General features: G+C 41.9%; 1 protein-coding gene across 1 annotated transcript in view; it reads left to right on the forward strand.

Moving 5' to 3' along the window:
• The first annotated feature begins 21 nt into the window (after positions 1 to 21).
• The window catches only part of Acadsb (acyl-CoA dehydrogenase short/branched chain), a 42170-nt gene continuing 21578 nt past the window's right edge, over positions 22 to 20613 (forward strand). Inside the window, exons 1-2 of the mRNA XM_075972531.1 lie at positions 22 to 237; positions 20423 to 20582. Of these exons, the coding sequence (XP_075828646.1) occupies positions 196 to 237; positions 20423 to 20582 (202 nt within the window). The 5' untranslated portion in view covers positions 22 to 195. The remainder of the gene's footprint in view (positions 238 to 20422; positions 20583 to 20613) is intronic.

The raw sequence follows: 20613 nt of genomic DNA on the forward strand, positions 1-20613 counted from the left end.
CAAGTCTCGCGTGAGCGAGCTGTAGGGAGCAAGCGGGGAGAGCGTGTGTCTCTCCTGGGGTTCCGTAGGCGGGAGTGGGCGGGGACTCCAGGGGGTGTGTGAGGGGAGGATGAGCAGGAGTGGGCGGGGCCCGAGTTTGCCCCACCCAGAGTGTCTAGCCCTGAGGCTTAGCAGGCTGACCTGAGCAAGACAAGGATGGCGACCTCTGCGCTGCAGCTGTGGCGTGCGGGCGGGCTGGTGAGTGTGTTCGAAACGACAGTTTCGGGGGGTCCGGGGCGACACTGATCCCCGGCCACGGCATCTTCTCCTAATGGTCTAGGGGAGCTCTGGGCCTGGGGGCTGTCTCCTCAGACCTTTCACTGGCGGGACACCGCCATCTCGATTTCCTTCAGGATCGGTCCCAGCCTCCCAGCCTGCTTCAGCTTCTTTGGGGAGGGCAGGTGCGGCAGCAAGTAGGCAGAAGGAAGGGGCTGGTCTAGAAGCTTCGGCGGAACAAACACGCCTGGAATCGGAGGGCCGCCTCGGCAAGATGCCCTTTGCTAAGACTATTACTGAGTCCCAGACAACCTGCAAATCAAGGGTCCTCGGAAGCATTTTGCAGAAATGTTACCTCTCATGCCACATTTCCCCGGTGACTATCACCTTCTTTAAAGAATTAAAATCTAGGCCTAGTCTTCGAGTCACCCTCTTGCCTTCAGCAGCCCAGCTGGAAAAGCTGGAAGGGACCTCGTATTGCTGGAACTTACCATTCAGGGAAAGGATTTCTTCAGCTTTATCTCACTGTTGTGAACTGAGCGGCTCCCTTGGACGGTCCGACTTTAGACTGTGGGGATCTCAGGATCTCAAAAGCCCATTCTAGTCCCCTTCCTCAAACTTGAACTAAGGAGAGCCTCTCTCACACCTGCATCTTTCTGACCTCCTGTGATTCCCCTGGGCTTTCTAGTCTTGGAATTAGACAGATACTCAGCCCAGTGCGGAAGACAGACTGTATTCCAGAATAACAGAAGACCCTCATATCGGAGTGGACAGTGGCCAAGAGAACCACTGTGGAAGCCTCTATTTTTGCTGGACTATATGATGTGTTTCTGCAGGTTCCTGAAATAGACAGCTTTCCTAGAGGGTGTTTTTCAGCTTAGGTGATTCACAGATTCCCTAGGATCAACTCTTTTTTTTTTTTTTTTTTTTTTTTTTTTTTTTTTTTTTTTGGTTTTTCGAGACAGGGTTTCTCTGTGGTTTTGGAGCCTGTCCTGGAACTAGCTCTGTAGACCAGGCTGGTCTCGAACTCACAGAGATCCACCTGCCTCTGCCTCCCGAGTGCTGGGATTAAAGGCGTGCGCCACCACCGCCCGGCTTAGGATCAACTCTTAAGGAAAAGGATAATCGAATGAATGCCTTTGCCTTGGTGCTGGTGGTGGTGCTGGTGGTGCTGGTGGTGCTGGTGGTGAACTGGAAAACCTCCAGCTAAACAGTAGTAATTATTTTCTTGGGTAGATGTCAAGTCTCAATTCAGATAAGACGCAGATCCCATTATGTGGGGGGATAGAAATCAAAATCCTGCAGTATTCATTTCTGGTTTTATAAGCTATTGACGAGGGGAGGATCCAATGGCTTCAGAGACCTTAAAGCTTGCCCAAAAAACTAATTATCTAACATTTGTGTTTATTTTGGGTCTCTGTAGCCACACAAAGGTTTGACTCACTCAAGGTGTCAGGATCAGCATTGCCACACGTACCTTGTCTGCTCTGTGATGTCCTTTGGCCTCTTACAGTGTGCTTTCCAAACCAAACCTCTCGTACATTTAGGCACACTTGTGGTTGTTAGTACAAGTAGTTCCTTGGGACTTTATTGTTTTCTAATATGTCCCTTTGCATTTACTGTAGTGAATCAAAGGCTCTTCTTTCTTTTCAGTCTCAAGCCTGGAGGCGGCAGCACGCCACACCTCTTTCCACACCTCCTTGTCTCACATTATAGATAATTAATGTTATTTGATTGCTTTACAAGGTTTGAGTGTTCAGAAAATTAGTGAAGTTAGTGTATTGTCACAAAGGAGTAAAAGTAGGTTCTCCTGATTATTATTTATTACTGTTTTATAATTGTTGCTTAATAATAATGTCTGGGATTCTTCTATTTGATCCGCTGTTTATGTAACCTACATGTTCTTGGTGCTCTTCCAGCTTCTGATCTCACCTAATTTTCATAAACATCTTAACAAGTAACAGCTTAATTTGGGGATGTAGAGATTTTATACAACGGATTAGTTGAATTTGGCAAACGCTACTGCTGCTACTCCTTCAGTGGAGGTAGCACAGTTGTGTTTTATTTGGATTTCTTCGTTTATAGTCCTCAATAGGTTTGGGATCTCTTTTACACAAATTAGCATATTTTACTGAATTTTAACTGTAGCATGGTAGTTAGGAAAGTAGATTCTGAAGCCAAGCTGCTTAAATATAGAGCTGCTTGGTTATAGAGCCCAGGTTCTGTGGTATAACCTTAGCCAGGCTCTGTGGTATAACCTTAGCTAGGCTCTGTGCTATAACCTTAGTCAGGCTCTGTGGTATAACCTTAGTCTCAATTTTCTGATCTATAAAATGGGGGGAAAACTGATAGTACCAATTATGGGGTTGTTGTGAAGACTAAATGAGTTCATATGTTCATGTAAGACCCTTAGAAGAGACCAACATCTACTCAGCTTTTAGTAAATGTCCTTGCTACCATGTATGAGCCACTGGGTCCTATAGCCAATGCAATATGGACCAAAACATGTATGGTCAAGGATTCTGTCCTCAGGGTTTTAGAACTACATCTACCTAAGCACATGTCATGTAGCTGTGGAACGAACCCTAGGGAGTTCACAGTGTATCCCTGAGTTCAGAGGAGAGAGCAATAAAGGGGATTATTAAGGAGCAGAGAGGCTCCTTGGAGACTGGTTTTAGACTCTAGGAGGGAAAGAAGAGTGCTGTAACAGAGAATGATGCGAGAGTTTAGCCTTTAGGGCTATGCAGTGCTGTTGAGGTCGAGAGCCTCAGATGCACTCAATCAGAGTTAACTATATAGATCGCTGCGACAGAAAGTGACAGAGTAGAGAAAGGAGCCAGAGCAGTGACATATACCTGTAACTCCCTGCTCTAGAGACAAAAGCAGGAAGGTTGAGAGTTCTAGGTCAGCCTGGTCTCCATGGCAAGACCTTATCTCTAAACAAACAAGGTACAGAAGTGTAAGCCTAGGCTAAACATAGTCCCTATTCACAGACGAACTGAAAACCTGGCTTCTGCTAGGAATCAGCTACAGACTGGGACAATATTTCATATCTGAGATTTTCATTCTTTCTGTGACCCCTCTGAAGTCAGTATTAGTGGCTTCATTTGCAAATGAAGACTTCAGAGGCAATGCCCAGTGCTTCAAAGTCTCCTGACATTCAGGTTCCGGTAGGATGCTCTGCCTGCCTCTGCCGCTGGTCTTTTACTTCCTCACAGATGGATCAGAAGCACTTTGTATGTTGTAAGTTCTGGAGTCAGGCTGCTGACATTGGAGTTCTATCACCTCTGAGTCTGATAACTTTAGAAAGTGACTCCCCATTCACCTTCCATTGCCTTTTCTGCAAAGGGGGAGAGCAATGGATTAAATCAGATATTATCTACTTAGAATAGATTTTTGCATGTGGTAAAGACTTGGGAAACATTAGCTATTGATACAGTCAAAACCCCTTACCAGTAACACTGAGAGAAATGGGAGAAAGTTATCTTTATGTAAAGTACATGGGCAAGTTTTGGAGATGTGTATGTTTACAACAGGGTACCTGACACCATTGAACTTCTGTTTTTAACTGGGGAGATGGGGCATGTGTGTTTTAAAAAGTGCATATTAGGACATGAGGAAACAGAGTATTGCTACTATTGAGGAAGTAGTATGGGCAGATAGGAGATGGACCTTGGACTGACCACCCAAAGGAGGAGTAGCATAGATTTGGGTAAAACAACAGAAGAACAGAGAGTAAGGCCAAGGAGATGTGTAAATAAAAGTATCAAGATAGGGAAATACTCTGCTTGATCAAAATTTTTGATTAAAAATAATATAAGAGGTCTGGAGAGATGGCTCAGAGGTTAAGAGCACTGCCTGCTCTTCCAAAGGTCCTGAGTTCAATTCCCAGCAACCACATGATGGCTCACAACCATCCAAAATGAGATCTGGTGCCCTCTTCTGGCCTGCAAGCATACAGAACACTGTACACAGAACAAATAAATCATTTTAAAAAATTAAAAAAATAATATAAGAACAGCTGGTATGATCATTTTACAGAGAGACAGAATGTTTTCTAGTCTGCATCATGTTACAGACTGAGAAACTTCTCCACTATAGAAATCAGTCACAGCCGGGTGATGGTGGTGCTTGCCTTTAATCCCAGCACTTGGGAGGCAAAGGCAGGTAGATAGATCTCTGTGAGTTCGAGGCCAGCATGGTCTACAAGAGCTAGTTCCGGGACAGGCACCAAAGCTACAGAGAAACCCTGTCTCAAAATAAAAAATGGTCACAACTTTATTCTACCTTTTCCTATGTGTCTGTTGCCAAAAAGATTACCCATAGTCCCAACTAACATTACTTTTGTTTACCAAAACATGGGCTTGTAGAAAACATTTCTCTTTATCAATATAGAAATGTCAGATTTTTTTTTCAGATACAAATACATCTGTTTCCCATTCTCCGCACCCCTCCCCATGCCAAGACCACTAATCATAAAAATTTTCTCTGGAAACTCTAATCTTCTCTCAGGCTCCTTGCACACTGGCTGTCTTATTCCCACGCTGGATTTCTTTCCTAAGGGCTAGACCAGGGTTTCTCAACCTTGCCACTGATAGCATTTATAGCCAGCCCATTGTTTATTGTAGGGAACTGTCCTCTGTGTTGTAAACTATTTAGTGTCACCTCTGGCATCATAAGATACCAAAGTTATGAATTTTGGCTGCTAAAAATATCTCCAGAGATTGCCAGTGCTCTCCTGGAGGCAAACTCATCCATTGAAGAACCGCTGGTATAGAACTGTATAATGTATAAGAGTGGGAAACGGTGACTTTTTCCTTATAACCTTGTAGGTATTAGGGTAAGACAAGATTCTTACTCCAAAGAAAATAAGATGATAGTTTATTCTGACCCAAATATGAGTAACTATAGCCTTCAAAGATGGATTCAAGTTGTTTTAGTGGCATGTTCTACTTTGGAAGAGATTACATGATCTCTTATGTCACAAAAGAAAGTCTAAGTAAGTTCATTTACCAAATACATTGGTGGAGACAATCAGGTAAGTGGGTGGCAGCAGAGATGTCTGTCATAGGTTTCAAATACTGCCTTACAACATCCTTCCTTTAGGATTGGTGGAAGCGAGTGGTCTAGTAATTTTAGCAGTGCACTCCAAAAGTTTGCTTTCTTTCATCATCTTTTGGACCAGTCACTGTGACTCTTCTAGAAAATTAAGGCATTGTTAGGAACTCCTAGAGGCTAGAATGAAGAGCCAGAGACCTGTGGAAGAGAAAAGTTCAGTTTCAGTAGCTTTGAAGAACAACAAGAGCAGAAGCTAGGATTTGTGGGTAAAGCGAGTGGAGTGGAGAGATTGAAATCTGAAATATGGTGATATGCAAGCAGGAAAATAAAGAGGTAAAATCAAAAATGAGACAGGAAATACTTCAATCAGACCTTCAAGTGAATAGTTCTGATTTAATGAGAATTTAGTAAAAGGTCTATATAGAACTTTAAAATCCTTTAGCTATTGGAAGTACAGAATGAAAAAATGTAGCTATTGTACAGTAGCTTCCCTTCCCTATGACAGCTGTGTCCTAAGACCCCAGTGGGTGCCTGAAACAGAAGTATATAAAACGCTCGATATTCTAAGTTTTTTTTCAGTACATACCTAGGGTAAACTCACCATTTCACTGCCAGAAAGCTCTTGTGATTGTTTGAGTGAGAATGTCCCCATAGGCTCATAGGATGTATTAAACCTTATCTCTAAAACCTTCAATTTATACAAGAAAAATCTCACAGTGTTTTAAGTATTTGATTTTGGTATTGGGCTGCACTCATAGCCATCTTTGGCTGCATGTGGCTCTTGGGCCCTAGGTTGGACACTTATAAACCAAGTATCTCCAATATGTCTGCTTTTAGTTTTAAAAAAGAGAGCAGCAAATTACATGCTTTGTGTTAGATGATTCACATTTTTTATTTAATTTAAAAAATTTTTCATTTTACATTCCAACCCCAGTTCCCCCTCCCTCTGCCTCCCCTGCCTCCGCCCCTCCCCCCACATCCTACTCACTATCCACTCCTCAGAGGGATAATGCCTCCCTTGGGGAATCATCAAAGTCTGGGATACCAAGTTGAGACAGGACCAAGCCCCTTCCCACTGAATCCGGCTGGGCAAGGTATCCCACTATAGGTAATGGGCTCCAGCAAGCCAGTTCATGCACCCAGGATAAGTCCTGGTCTCACTGCCAGGCCTCCCACCCCAAACAGATCAAGCTCGTTATCACCCACATACAAAGGGCCTAATTCCGTTCCATACAGGTTCCCCAGATGTCAGTTCAGTGTCTGTGAGCTACCACTGTCAGCTGTCTCTGTGATTTTTCCCAGATGATCCATGTTTTAATGTTATCTGAAGTTTTCAAATGTTCTACTTTCTATAAACCAGGAGTGAGTTGCTAATTACTAAGTTCATGTCCTTATAAATTAACTACTCCTTTTCTCAAGAGTAGTTAACCTTGCTGTTAGGACAAAGAAGAACAAAAAGAAACTTAAAAAAAAAAAGCAAGAAACCATTTTATCCCATTGAGTAGCCTCAGTTGTAGGTGTCCTCTATGGTGAAGTGGTAGGAAACTGATAATGTATTACTCGGATAATGTATTAGTGACGTTTTCACAGTCAACTAAAAGCAAGTAAAGCTAGAAGGCTTATTCTGGGTTTCCTACTTATCCCTCTTCCCAGAGAAGAAGGAAGTGGGAGATGCTTGAAATTTTAGAGGACTACAGTAGCCCGCCTCATGTGCAAAGTGTATTTTCCAAAATGTCCACTAGACACCCGAAGCTGTGGGTGGTAGTGATGTATATAGTGCCCTTCCTATCTTAAGTACCTGCCACATCTATTACTCTGTGGCTATTCCTTTTGTATTTTGAGGTACCACAGTAAAAGAAGGATGAATTTCTTTTTACTTCTTCACAGTTTCATGGATCATTTGTTTTTTATTGTAGATCCTAGCAACCTCAACATTTGTTCAGTTTTGTTTTGCTTTCCTCATTAAAGTAAGAACTGTAACCTTTCATTTAAAGGAAATGCTAGTCTATTTGACACACCCAAACTGTCCTACTGACTTCTCTCAAACGTTAGGGCCGTTCTTAAACAAAGTTATTTGAATATAAGCACTGTTATGATGCACATTTTATTAGTAAACTGTTCTATGCTATTTGTGCTCACTGAGAGGCTGGCTCTGGAAGCAATGTTGTTTCCCCCACCTCTGTAACAAGGAGAGGGAAGAACAGACCCAAAGTAAACACAGTCGGCCCCTGATAGCATTAGATGATAAACCATTTCCAACCCAGGTTACTGTTGCTTATGCTATCATATAAAAATGCTTACAGTGGGAATAGGCAGAAGTGCAACGGTACAGAAGCTCACCCATGGAGAAGAAATTGTGTGGAGATCTGTCGCAACCCACATTCAGGTGACAACATCAGTTGGGTCCCTCCTAGCTTATCTGTCCATGCCTAGAGGGGTGCATGAGGATTAAGAAAGAGATAGATAAGAGAGAACTTTTAGAGAGGACGTCCAGTAACTACTGAGATTTGCCTCGTTTATTTCTCAGAGGCCTCACGTACCTCAATCCAGAAAGGAGGGGGAAGACAAAAGGCTTCTTTACCAAGATACAAAGAACAAAGTAGTTACCTTCTTAAAACCCAAAACATCAAGAACCACTCCCTAGGTCAAAACCTCCTGTCATATAACCTTGAAGGAGCAAGAACTGGTCTGAACTCTTTGACCTTTAGACAAGGTGAAACAGACGCGCTTCTGTGAACTCCCACATTTCCCGCTTTGCTTTATTTTATATTTTTATTTTTTGGTTTTCGAGACAGGGTTTCTCCGTAGCTTTTGGTTCCTGTCCTGGAACTAGCTCTTGTAGACCACAGACTCACAGAGATCCGCCTGCCTCTGCCTCCCGAGTACTGGGATTAAAGGCGTGCACCACCACCGCCCGACATTTCCTTAGGTCATCTTATTTATTTATTTATTTATTTGTTTGTTTGTTTATTTATTATGTTTACAATATTTTGTCTGTGTGTATGCCTGCAGGCCAAAAGAGGGCACCAGACCCCATTACAGATGGTTGTGAGCCACCATGTGGTTGCTGGGAATTGAACTCAGGACCTTTGGAAGAGCAGGCAATGTTCTTAACCTCTGAGCCATCTCTCCAGCCCTTAGGTCTTCTTCTTCTGCCTTCCAAATTATCAGTACGTACATTCCATCCTGGACTTCCTGTCTTAAGCTGCCTGGAGGGAAAAAGATCTTACCCATCACTGATTAGACTCTATTCATAAGGGATTAAGGGAGAATACTTAGCTAGACGCCCTGCACCTCTGAACCAACTTTCCATTGAGAGAGTTCACAAGTAACTAGATAATCTTACGCAAACAAATAATGCTTTGCAATCAACGTGCTCCTATGGCCACAATACCTCCTAATAAAGGATGACCAAAATGGGATGGTCTTTTTAAGTTGGTCTAGGATATCTTTAGCAGTTTTAGCTGCATCAAAATCCAAATTTGTCTTATTAAATGTATCAAATCTAAGGACTCATTAGCATTATGTCAAAATTTTCTCAGATAAGCTCCAACCATTTTCTAACCAGTTACATCTCCATAGTGAACTGAAGTGTTACAAACATTGTCAGGTCAATACTATAATTCCACATACTACACCAAACAGTCAGGCAACCACTGAGCTTCATTCTCCTCCTGTGAAAACACACAAATATGCCTTCCACTCCATATTAAAACAGCATTGGGTCCTTTCCAATTTAGTGCAAAGGTCTTTCCATTTTGCTTTAGCAAAGGTTGCTCTGGTGCCACCATGCCAAAATCTGTCTTCATGGTGGCATCCACATTCAGGAAATTGAGAGTAAAAAGGGCATGATTTAAGGCATTATGTGGTGACTGAGGGTATAACTCCCCCTTTTTATCTTTTGAAGTTGTGTTTTCAAGGAGCCATGGGCATGCTCCCTCCACAATTTGTTGTCCTTGAGGATTATAAGGAATGTCTATTTTATATTCACTATTCCACTGGGAACAAAATTGTTGAAATGCTTTACTAATATATCCAGATCCATTATCTACTTTTATAATTTTAGGAATCCCATACATGAAAACCATTTTAAGCAATGAGTTATCGTGTGCTTAGTGGCTTCTTCAGTTTGTGCAATGGCCATTAAGAAACCTGAATGTGTGTCTGTTGCCACATGCACATATCTTAGTTTGCCAAATTCTGCAATATGAGAAACATCCATTTGCCATAAATGATTAGGAAGCAGACCTCAAAAATTTACTCCAGGGCCGGGCGGTGGTGGCGCACGCCTGTAATCCCAGCACTCGGGAGGCAGAGGCAGGCGGATCTCTGTGAGTTCGAGACCAGCCTGGTCTACAAGAGCTAGTTCCAGGACAGGCTCCAAAACCACAGAGAAACCTTGTCTCGAAAAAACCAAAAAAAAAAAAGAATTTACTCCAGAATGAGGCACAGGTAAATATTATGGGCATCCATCGCATTGCTTAACAATCTGACGAGCAATTTCTCTTGTTAAACCAAATTGTTTTCTTAAACTTTTACCATTTTGATGATGTAAAGCATGTGATCACTGAGCAAGCTCAAGTTGAGATAAAGCAATCAATTGAGTAAATTTTTCAGCTAAAACATTCTGTTCAGGCAATGGACGAGGAATATGCCCTAATATGACCCACGAAGCATGGCAATTTTCTTTGATGGATGGCATTTTGAATTTTCTGGAATAGTATTCTATCCTGACTATTACTAGTTCCAATGCAGGGGACAATCTCAATGACCTGAAGAACTCTAAAAATGTAATGACTGTCAGTATGTAAATTAAATTCATTCTCTGCAAAAAGTTGAAATACCATAGCAACAGCTCATAGCTCAACTATTTGAGCTGAGACCAGATCTGTTTGTACTACATATACTTTACCATCACCAACATATGCTATTTTTCTATTAGAAGAACCATCTGTAAAAATTAACATAGCAAGCATCCTTTAAGGAATCTTCCATTACAGTTTTAAGAAAAATAAAGGAATGTGTTTGTGCAAATTGCAGTAATCGATTAGCTAGAAAGTATTTATCAATTTGATCTAAAAATTGAACAAACGCAATTGCCCAAGAATCATTATTTTGAAATAACAACCAACCTGTTGCTTAGGATAAGGAACATTGATCACATTAGATCACCTAGATTCTGGCTTTTCTGTACCAAACAAGCTACTGCTTCAAAATAAGGGTTTAATACCTTAGCTAGTGAAACAGGAAGATGTAGCCATAAAAGAGGACCACTTTGCCGTGATGCTGCCATAGGAGTAAGTCTTAGGCAAAGTATATGCTTGCCAAGGTTGGTCATAATTAATATTATGTACTTGCTGATTCTGTATTGCAGTTTGAAAATGGTGGCAGCTGCACCACACCACTAGTTTGGGGAAGGGAGCAGGAAGTTTGAACTATTTACAAACTCTAATACTTGTCTGCACTTGTTGCTGCTGCACCCGGTTCTCCTGGCTTTCAAAATATACCCAAGTAAATTTACAGACAGCTGACTTCTATTTCCTATCTACAAATTTTATTTACAATTTTTTACTCCCGCGATAAACTCCCCGTACTTCCATGTTTACTATTTATCCGAGTGCTCACTTTTCACTTCTACCCCTGCAGTGTCTTTATTCCTCTGCCATGTCTATCACATGACCTTCCTAATCCAAGCCCCACGTCCAAAGTGCCACCTGCCTCCGGGCGACATCAGCCATGCTTAGAGTGAAACATGAAGATTAAGAAAGAGACAGAGACAACTGATAGAGCTGGGAGGACAGCCAGAAAATACCGAGATTTGCTTCATGTTTATTTCTCATAGGCATTATATGGAAGGAGAGGGAAGACAAAAGGCTTCTTTATCAAGTACAAAGAACAAAGTAGTTACCTTCTTAATACCCAAAACATCAAATAACCACAGCCTAGGTCAAAGCATCCTGTTAGTAGCCACACATTAGGTCAAACCTCCTGTCGTAGAACCTTGAAGGAGCAAGATTCGGTCTGAATTCTCTAACCTAGGGGATCCACTTCTGTGGACTCCCACAGAGGACACCAGCTGACACTTTTGCAAGTTGATTTCTGCTGGTTGTTTGTAAACATTTGATTTGATGTTATCTGTCTGCTGTTGCTATTTGTTCTATTACTTAGAAACCTTACCCAGCCTGTATTCTGCTTTGTCCAAGACTCTCTTGTGGCACAAATAATAAAAACCCAGAAGCAGATATTGGGGTTGAAGCTGAAGATTAGAAAAGCAAAGCAGTCAACCATTAAAGAGACCTTTTACCTCTACCAATGCTCAGACCAAAGGGGCAGTCCTTGTTCTGCCAAACCTCAGACTCCACACTCCACTGAGCTTCTGTCACTTCCCCTTACATTCCTCTCTCTGCTCAGCCATATCGCTCTCGTCTCCACCTCCCTAGTGCTGAGATTCAAGGCATATTATCCCAAGTGTTGGGATCACCTTTGTGTGAGCTCTGTTTCTCTTTTAGACAAATTCAATCTCACCCACAGTGGCCTTGAACTAACAGAGGTCCTTCTGCCCCCCCCCCTCTCTTTCTCTTTCTCTCTCTCTCTCTCTCTCTCTCTCTCTCTCTCTCTCTCTCTGTCTCTCTCTCTCTCTGGATTTTCTAGACAGGGTTTCTCTGTAGCTTTGGAGCCTATCCTAGAACTAGGCTCTAGATCTGCCCGCCTCTGCCTCCTGAGTGCTGGGATTAAAGGCGTGCACCACAAACCACCCAGCTGCCTCAGTCTCCTGAGTCCTGGGATTATGGGGTGTGTGACAACTCCCTGGCCTGTATGGCTAACTAGTTTGGCTGCTTCGCTCTCTGATCTATAGGTTGAACCCCAATATCTGTGTCTGGGTTTTTATTATTTGTGCTATACTTTCTCACTCTGGAATTCTAGCTGACTGTTTTAAGGCTCTTTCTGGTAGGTACTTGTAAGCGACCTGATTGGATGACATTACCTTTCGTTTGCTTTCTCAGTTGGAGTACGCCAGTGTCTCTATTGGATATTGTGGATGTCCTGTTTGATATTGTTTTGGCCTCTAACTCTTTGTCTGTGACTCAGCATTTATTCTTTTACCTTTTGCTTGCAATCTACTTAATAACTCACTCATTCAAAGCTAAAAGTACAACTATAGATTATTCTCTGAACTGTACGAAACATCTGCCTACTGCCAATAGTCTGTTTGATAACCTGGCCCTCCACACAGTTATCAGTGGGCCAGTGGGACAGAGTTAAGATAATGGGAAACTTCATTATATTCTCAGTATGGTTTGCAGTTTAAAAGTGTGCATGTTTATTTCTGCAGTTTCTCCATTTAGTATTTTCAGACCGCAGATCACGAGAGTGTGAAAAACAAAACTGCAGATAAAGGAAGAGTGAGGTCATTGAGAATGGGTTTTAGGGGAGATGAATGGACCCAAGGATATTCAGTGGTCTCGGGTGAAATATATCTGTGCTCCAGGTCACACCAGTCTTATCCTGCAGTTAATCTTCCTTATTTGATAAAGTCTTGGGGGGTTTTGAGGCACTCACCCCTCTCTAGAGGAACTAACCTTAATCAGATAAGGCAGCCTCTCTGACCTTCTGGAGAAAGGAACCAGATGGGGCAGGGAAATCAGTTATTGGGAAATGTTTCCAAAAATAAACCAGTTAATTTAGTTTAATTATTTGTAACTTTAAAAAATTCAAGAAATGGTCCTTAAATGTTATATTGAATGTGTTACCTAAAACCTATTTCTAGCCTTTTATATGCACATTAAGAAGTTCCAACAGAGGCTGCAGAGATAACTCAGCAGTTAAAAGCACTTACTGCTCCTGCATAGGACCAGGGTTCTTTTCCCAAGGTCCAGCTACCAGTAACTTCAAGGCATCTGACTCCCTCTTCTGGCTGACATGGGGTCCTATAAGCACATAATGCAGATAAATTCATGCAGGCTTGCACATCTATGCATAAATAAAACTAAATACAATTTTTGGAGAATAAGTTGTAACATTAAAATTTTTATCAAGTATTCTTAGCAAAAGAGTAGAAACTAATGTAACTGACAAAAAAACCCACTTTTGCTAAGATTTATTCTCAAAGAAATAAACAGTATTAAAGAAACCCCACACTTCCATCCTGCCCTCATAGTAACTCCAGAGCTGATATGTACACTTCCAGTCCATGTCTTTAGACATGTAGCGTGTCTGTGCTTTAAGGTACACATAAATGTTGTCATGCTGAACTTACAGTTTTGCAAATTATATTTTTCCTCAGTATTTTTAAATTGTATCAGTGTTGATATATAGGTTCCTGGTTTGCCTTGATGCTTATGAAATCTTGTATTGAATCAATATACCACAAAAATTTAGCCATTCCTTCATTAATATTTAATTGACTTTTTAATTTTTTACTTTTGCTGACTTCACTGCATCCTTTGTATGTGTGTGTGTTTGTGCCTATGACTAAAGTAGAATAATTGTGTCTTACTATAAATATGGCATCTTAGTCTGCTCATAATGCTATAACAGAGTACCAGAGAGAGGGGCAATTTAGAAAGATCAGACATTTATCCTTTTATAGTTCTGAAGTCTGATCAGTCCCAAAGCAACACTTCAACAGATTAGATTGCCTGTGGCCTTCCTTGCTGGGAATGGCTGTGACCTCCCGTGACTGACTGACTCAGAAGGCAAGTGAGTGGAATATTCTTTAAAGCCACTTTTGTAAGGGTAGTACCTCTTAGATATAAAATGCCCCACAGGCTTACGTGTTTGAACACTTGGTCTTCACCTGGTGATGCTGCTTTGAGAAGTTGTAGATCCTTTAGGAGTTGGAGACCAGTTGAAAGAAGTAGGTCTCTAGGGGTGGCCTGGAAACACTTAGCCTTGCCTGCTTCCTGGTCCATCAAAATGTAAGCAAAGTTCCATGTTTCTGTCACTATACCCTCAAGCCACTCCCACTAGCATATCTTTGCTGCTATCATGGAATGATATCTCCAGACAGTGAGCCAAACAAAATAAATACTTTCTATTGCTTCATGACGGGTATTTGGTAACGGTGAGAAAAGTAACCAATACAAATAGATTTGATTCCATTTATAAGAGGGGAGTCTTTTGGCCTCATTTCCTCTAAGGGACCCCACACCTTAATACCACCATATAGCCATTAAGTTTTAATTCATTTGCATTTTAATAAGGCCTTTTTTTCCAAGACAGGCTTAGTTTCTCTGTGTAACATCCTTAGGTGTACTGGAGCCTGCTGGGTATTCCAGGCTGGCCTCGAACTCACAGATATCCATCTGCCTCTGCCTCCCTAGTGCTGGGATTAAAGGCCACATTTTAATAAGTTTTAATACTTGTATTTGGAAAGTGCTCACTTAAGAAAACTGGGTGAAGGGTAGTGAAAAAGAACTTTTCACAACTCGTTTGTAAGGCATTCCAGACAAAGCTTTGTAAAAGAGAAAGGAACATTGCCCTTGATTGAGGAAAGGGAAAGATAAAATTCTCAGTAGCATAACAAGTGTTTTTTTTTTAAAGGAGAACAAAATAGCTGGGCGGTGGTGGCACAGGCCTTTAAACCCAGCACTCAGGAGGCAGAGGCAGGCGAATCTCTGTAAGTTCAAGGCCAGCCTGGGCTACAAGAGCTAGTTCCAGGACAGGCTCCAAAGCTACAGAGAAACCCTGTCTTGAAAAACCAAAGAAAAAAGAAAAAGAAAAGGAGGAGGAGGAGGAAGAGGAGGAGGAGGAGGAGGAGGAGAAGGAGGAGGAGGAAGAGGAGGAGGAGGAGGAGGAGGAGAAGGAGGAGGAGGAGAAGGAGGAGGAGGAGGAGGAGGAAGAAGAGGAAGAGGAAGAAGAAGAAGAAGAAGAAGAAGAAGAAGAAGAAGAAGAAGAAGAAGAAGAAGAAGAAGAAGAAGAAGAAGAAATAATATAATAATATATGGGTAAGAATGCTTCCAAGAAGAACAAAATATGGGTAAGAATGCTTCCAGTTGTTGAGACCAGCTGACCTATTGAACGTGCCTGAAAGGGAGTGAGAATTGAGAAAAGATAAGACACAGAAGATAAGAGTCACTGCTACAGCCAGGAGTTTATTTCTCCTTGTCCTTTTACACCCAAAGCAAAAGGGGCGGGCAAAAGACTTCCTTACCACAAAACAAGGAACAAATAATTGTAGTTACTTCCTTAATTCTCAAAACATCTTGTACTTGTGCCCTTAGTCAAACATCTTGTTACCTGGCCTTGAGAAACCAAACTTCTAGTGTCCACACCTTCGGCCAAAATTTGAGGTTGGCAAGCTAGAACCCTCCAACCTTGCGTCAAGATGGAAATAGAGTCACTGTGTTCTCCCAAATCCAGTATTGTGAAATAAATGCTTGCAAAGGTCAACATGGGATCTCAGCTAGATAATGAAGTCATGACATCAGGAGAGATTGGAGGATAAAGTATATTTGTTGATAGGTTTGAACATCTGGTGACATACCAGAACAAGTGTAGCACTATATTTTATCAGGAGAGCCGGGCACAGATATTGAGGCTGTGGTCAGAGTACTGAGTGCCATCTCAGAGCAGATGCACAATAACTTCGTGTGAAAATATGAGAAGAGGTCATGACCAGAATGTCACTCGAGCTGGACTCTGGACTGAAATTTCCTAAGTTTTTGGTAGGCGTTGGGTAGAAAGAATATTTGTGACGTAAACCCATTAAATACATAAGGACAGTTGTCCAGTAGGGCAGAAACAAGGGTCAAGGGTAGAAAGGGTCAGCTTTCCTGAGTCTGAGGGGAAAGGGTCTCCCTTCTTTGTCCTGCCCCCCAAAAGATGGCGCTGTAACATTCTCAAGTTTTAGTGTGAATTTCAGGCCCTTCCTCCTTTCTCTAGGAAGGGGGACTGTGAAAGAACAGTTTCATGAGAAAGGCAAATTACCCTGCATCTAGGAAAGGGGGGAAGTGGCTTCAGCATCAGGAAAAGCAGACTTTGCTCACACGCGCTTTCCTCATCCTCAAGTGTTGGATACAGGTGCACTTCTGGGTCTGTCGGAGGAGCCAGATGGCAGGCAGGGCAGAAAAACAACAGCTAGAGGGATTTATAGCAAAATGCAAGAAGGTGTATTGAGATTTCTCCTTTTGTCTAACTTAGTCTATGCAGATCAACAGGACTTCTGCAATGTGTTCTCCACCTTTTCTGAGCTGTCAGTGCGCTTGGACGGGAAGCACTCTAGGAACATTTAGAACAACACTTCATTATGCTAAAGCATAGTGGAAAGGGGGTTCTAACTAACACAAAAATGTAACAAGAATAATAACGGATTTACCAGGACCATCTACAGCCAGGCATTTTTGGCTTTTCAGCACCTTGAGTGAAGCATATGTGCCAGCGTAGTGAAAGTTTATAGACCTTTCCTCAAAATGTTTAAAACGCATAAAATAAAAAATACAGCATTATAAAGGAAATCAATTATAATGAAACAGTTATAAAATGTCATCATGTGATTGAGCAGTGTGTGCTTTTTAAATAGAGCCTAGCGGTCATTCTTATTAGAAGGTAATTTTGCATAGTAATGAACAAAAATATATTTCAAGATATTGGCACTAAATCAGTGTGATATGAAAATGGCTGTGATTTCTTTGGGCTGAGTCACATATACTGCTAGTATTCCCAAAATGTGTTGCCCTCATTCATAATTTTTTAAATGCTGTATTTTTGTTAGAAGTTAATGAAATAAAGATGTCATTCCCCACCTCTATCCAGGTTCATGGACTTGATCCTTCTAGCCATAGTACTTCAGAGCTCTCTGGTCAGTTGAGTAGAAACAGATTGGACTGGAGCTAAGGAAAGATTTGGAAAGACATAAATAACCATTATTCCATTCAAGTAACAATTGCTGCTCTGTGCAAAGAAAAAAAATGTGATGATGTGGTACAATGGGTTATAGCTGCGAAAAATCATTTTGATGGAGTGGATACCAAAATTGCAATGACTGTGGTCAATGCCAAAGCATAGGGGCATTAGAAAAATCAACAGTGAAATCCTGGTTGAACAGTTCAAGGCAAGAGGAGGACAAATTTCCTTTCCTTTATTATCAACTACCAAGAGGCGTAAGTAAGTAATCTCTCTTGATGGTCTGACTAGAAATGGATTCCATTCGCAGCATTGAGTCTTGATACTTTATGGGGAGCATCTTCAGTAACCTGCCCCATACCATTTTGAACTTTTTAAAAGTTCATTTGCCTCTGTTATCTCCTCTGAATCTGAAGTAATTGTTATGGGTTGAACTGGCATGTGCTCTGTCAGGAATATTGAGACTAAGGGGCTCACAATTGTGTCAGCAGGAAAAATAGGTATTATCGTAAGACCCACTGACTTCTTAAGTTTCTCAGCAGTGGGCTTTCTTTTAAAGATCAACTCAGGTACAAAGGTGATATATTGACTAAGAGACAGAAAGAATTCTGTAGTGGGCTTAGTGAAGTAAATAACCTCCCCTAGAAATGAGAAATGTAGCCCAGTGTAGTGCAGGGTTTGAAATGGATAGGCAAGTTTCACAGGCAGTTTATGGAGGTAGTTGGCTCATTCTTTCATTCTTTGGACTATATATAGAGGGCACAATCCAAGACTCCATCACCAGCACTGAGCAAAATTGCCCCTGTATTTATTTCTCTCGCACTTTCGTATTTCTGCTTCTCCCCATCTTTTCTTCTTGCCTTGAGCTAGCTGCTACCACTTGCCTCCCGTCAGCAGCGTTCCTTCCCAGCTGGAGACCCTTTGTACTTCTCATTTCCTTTTCTTTTTACTTCCTGTCTATCTCATCAAGAGATAATCTGTTTTGGTTAGGGTTTTTATTGCTGTGAAGAGACACCATGACCATGGCAACTCTTATAAGAAAAATATTTAATTGGGGTGATTCGCTTACAGTTTCAGAGGTTCCGTCCATTATCGTCATGATGGGGAGCAGGCAGATGTGGTGCTGGAGGAGTAGCCGAGACTACTACATCTTGCAGGCAACAGGAAGCAGACTGAGGCACTGGGTGGTATCCTGAGCATAGGAAACAGAAAACCTCAAAGCCCATCCCCACAGTGACACACTTCCTCCAACAAGGCCACACCTTCTAATAGTGCCACCCTCTATGAGATTACGGGGGCCCAGTTACATTCAAAGTACCACAGCAAGCAATGGCAGCTAACAGTTGGTATTCTTACTGCCATCTCTAATAGCACTGCCACCACACTGCTATATTCTAAGTAGTTGTAATAGAAGTAGTCATGAATATTTATTGAGCTCCTACTAAATGATAATACAGTGATAAACCTTTTACATAGATTCTTTTATTAATCCTCACAAGACTCCATGAAATTATCTGCATTTTACAGGCATAGGAAGTAAGATTCTAAGAGATTTTAACTGAGACATTAAAAAACATCACTTGTACTCCTCTGTCTTACTCACCCTTCCATTGCTGTGCAGAGACACCATGACCAAGACAACTCTTAGAAAAGAAGGCATTTAATTCGGGGGTTGCTTGTAGTTTCAGAGGCTTAGTCCATTGTTTGTCGTCATGGCAGGGTACACAGTGGCAGGCAGGCACACAGGCAGGCAGATAGGAAGGTAGGTGTGGTGTTGGATAAGTATCTGAGAATTACTTCCTGATCTGCAAGCAGAAAGAAGAAGCCTGGGCCTGACAGAGATTTTTGAAACCTCAGTGCCCACCCCAAGTGGCACACTTATTCCAACAAGGCTATATCTTCTAATCTTGCAATCAGTTCCACTCCCTGGTGACTAAGCATGCAAACATATGAGCCTATGAGAAACATTCTGATTCAAAGCACCACACCCTCCAAAAAACAATGAAATCACTTGCCAAAATTACATATCTATTACATGTCCGGTGTTAGGATTTAAGCCTAGTTCCTTTGTACTCCAAAGCCTCTTTCCTTAGCCCTTATAACTGCATTGTCTCCCCATCTTAACAGTGGTCAGTCGTAGACAACAGAAGTATTGTATTCCTATCCAAGAAGTTAGTGAAATGATAAATGCGCTTAGAGAATTAGTTCTGTCTAAAAACCTGTTTCCGTGGCGGTTAAAATTTATCTAGGCCCAGAGAGATGGTTCAGTATTAAGAACCGGTATTGGAAGCCTGGTGTAGTGGGCACACACCTTTCATCCCAGGAGGTAGAGGTAGGGGGATCTCTGTGAGTTTTGAGGCCAGCCTGATCTGCATAGAGTTCCAGGACAGCTGGAGCTATACATAGAGACCCTGGGGAGGGGAAGGGAGGAAGAGAGAGAGACAGACAGACAGAGAGCTGTTCTGCTTTTTCAGGCTCACAGCTGCCTTTAACTCCAGCTCCACGGGATCAGACGCCTCTGTCCTTTGTGGGCACTGGCCCTTGTGTACGCATACCTACACACATCCACAGAGTTAAAAATAAATCTTTACTTTTTAAAGATTTTATTTATTTTATTTTATGTGTATGCGTGCTCTATCCGCATGTATTCCTTTATGACAGAAGTGGACTGGAGACATGGCTCAGCGGTTGAGAGCACTGGCTGCTCTTCTAGAAGTCCTGCGTTTAATTCACAGCAACTACATGTTAGCTCGCAACCATCTGTAGTGGGTTCTGATACCCTCTTTTGTCATAAAAATAATCTTTAATTAGAGAACTTATTTAGAGTAGCTCATTACTGGATAAAGGAGATAGCATACAGTAGTCAACTAATTGGTGCTTAAAGGACAGTGAGTTTTAAAATGTACTAAATTAAGCTCTCTTATTTTGGAATATAGCTGTGGGATATAAAACTAAGTGATGGGACTGGAGCGGTGATGGCCCAGTGGTTGAGAGTGCTCGTGGTTCTTGCAGAGGACCCAGTGTGGTTCCCAGCACCTATACCACGTGGCTCATAACCATCTAAGTCTCCCGATCCAGGGGCCCCAGTGCCCTCTTTGACTTGCACCGGCACAGACGTGGTATAAATAAACTCACACAGATAGAAACACACATACATATAAGTAAATCTTAAGAGTGCATGATAAAGTTACGCCCCAAGAAACTAATGTTCAAATTCCTTCCTTCTCTGTGTATGTCCCTTCTTCAATCGGGGCTGTTCCTAAAGCTAAGAAGAAACTTTCCAGCTTGTTTGTCTTCTTGGAAAAGCCCTCCTCGTGCCCTAAAATCCTCGCAGCCAGAAGCTCTGCTCGGTGTAAAGAATCATGCACTGCCCTTCGCACCTCTACAGACACTTACTGATGAGGAAATGATGATGAAAGAGACAGGTCAGTAAACTTCCCAGCTTCATCCTGCCAC

This window comes from Microtus pennsylvanicus, chromosome 5 (genome assembly GCF_037038515.1).
Source record: "Microtus pennsylvanicus isolate mMicPen1 chromosome 5, mMicPen1.hap1, whole genome shotgun sequence".
In the NCBI taxonomy this organism is placed as follows: domain Eukaryota; kingdom Metazoa; phylum Chordata; class Mammalia; order Rodentia; family Cricetidae; genus Microtus; species Microtus pennsylvanicus.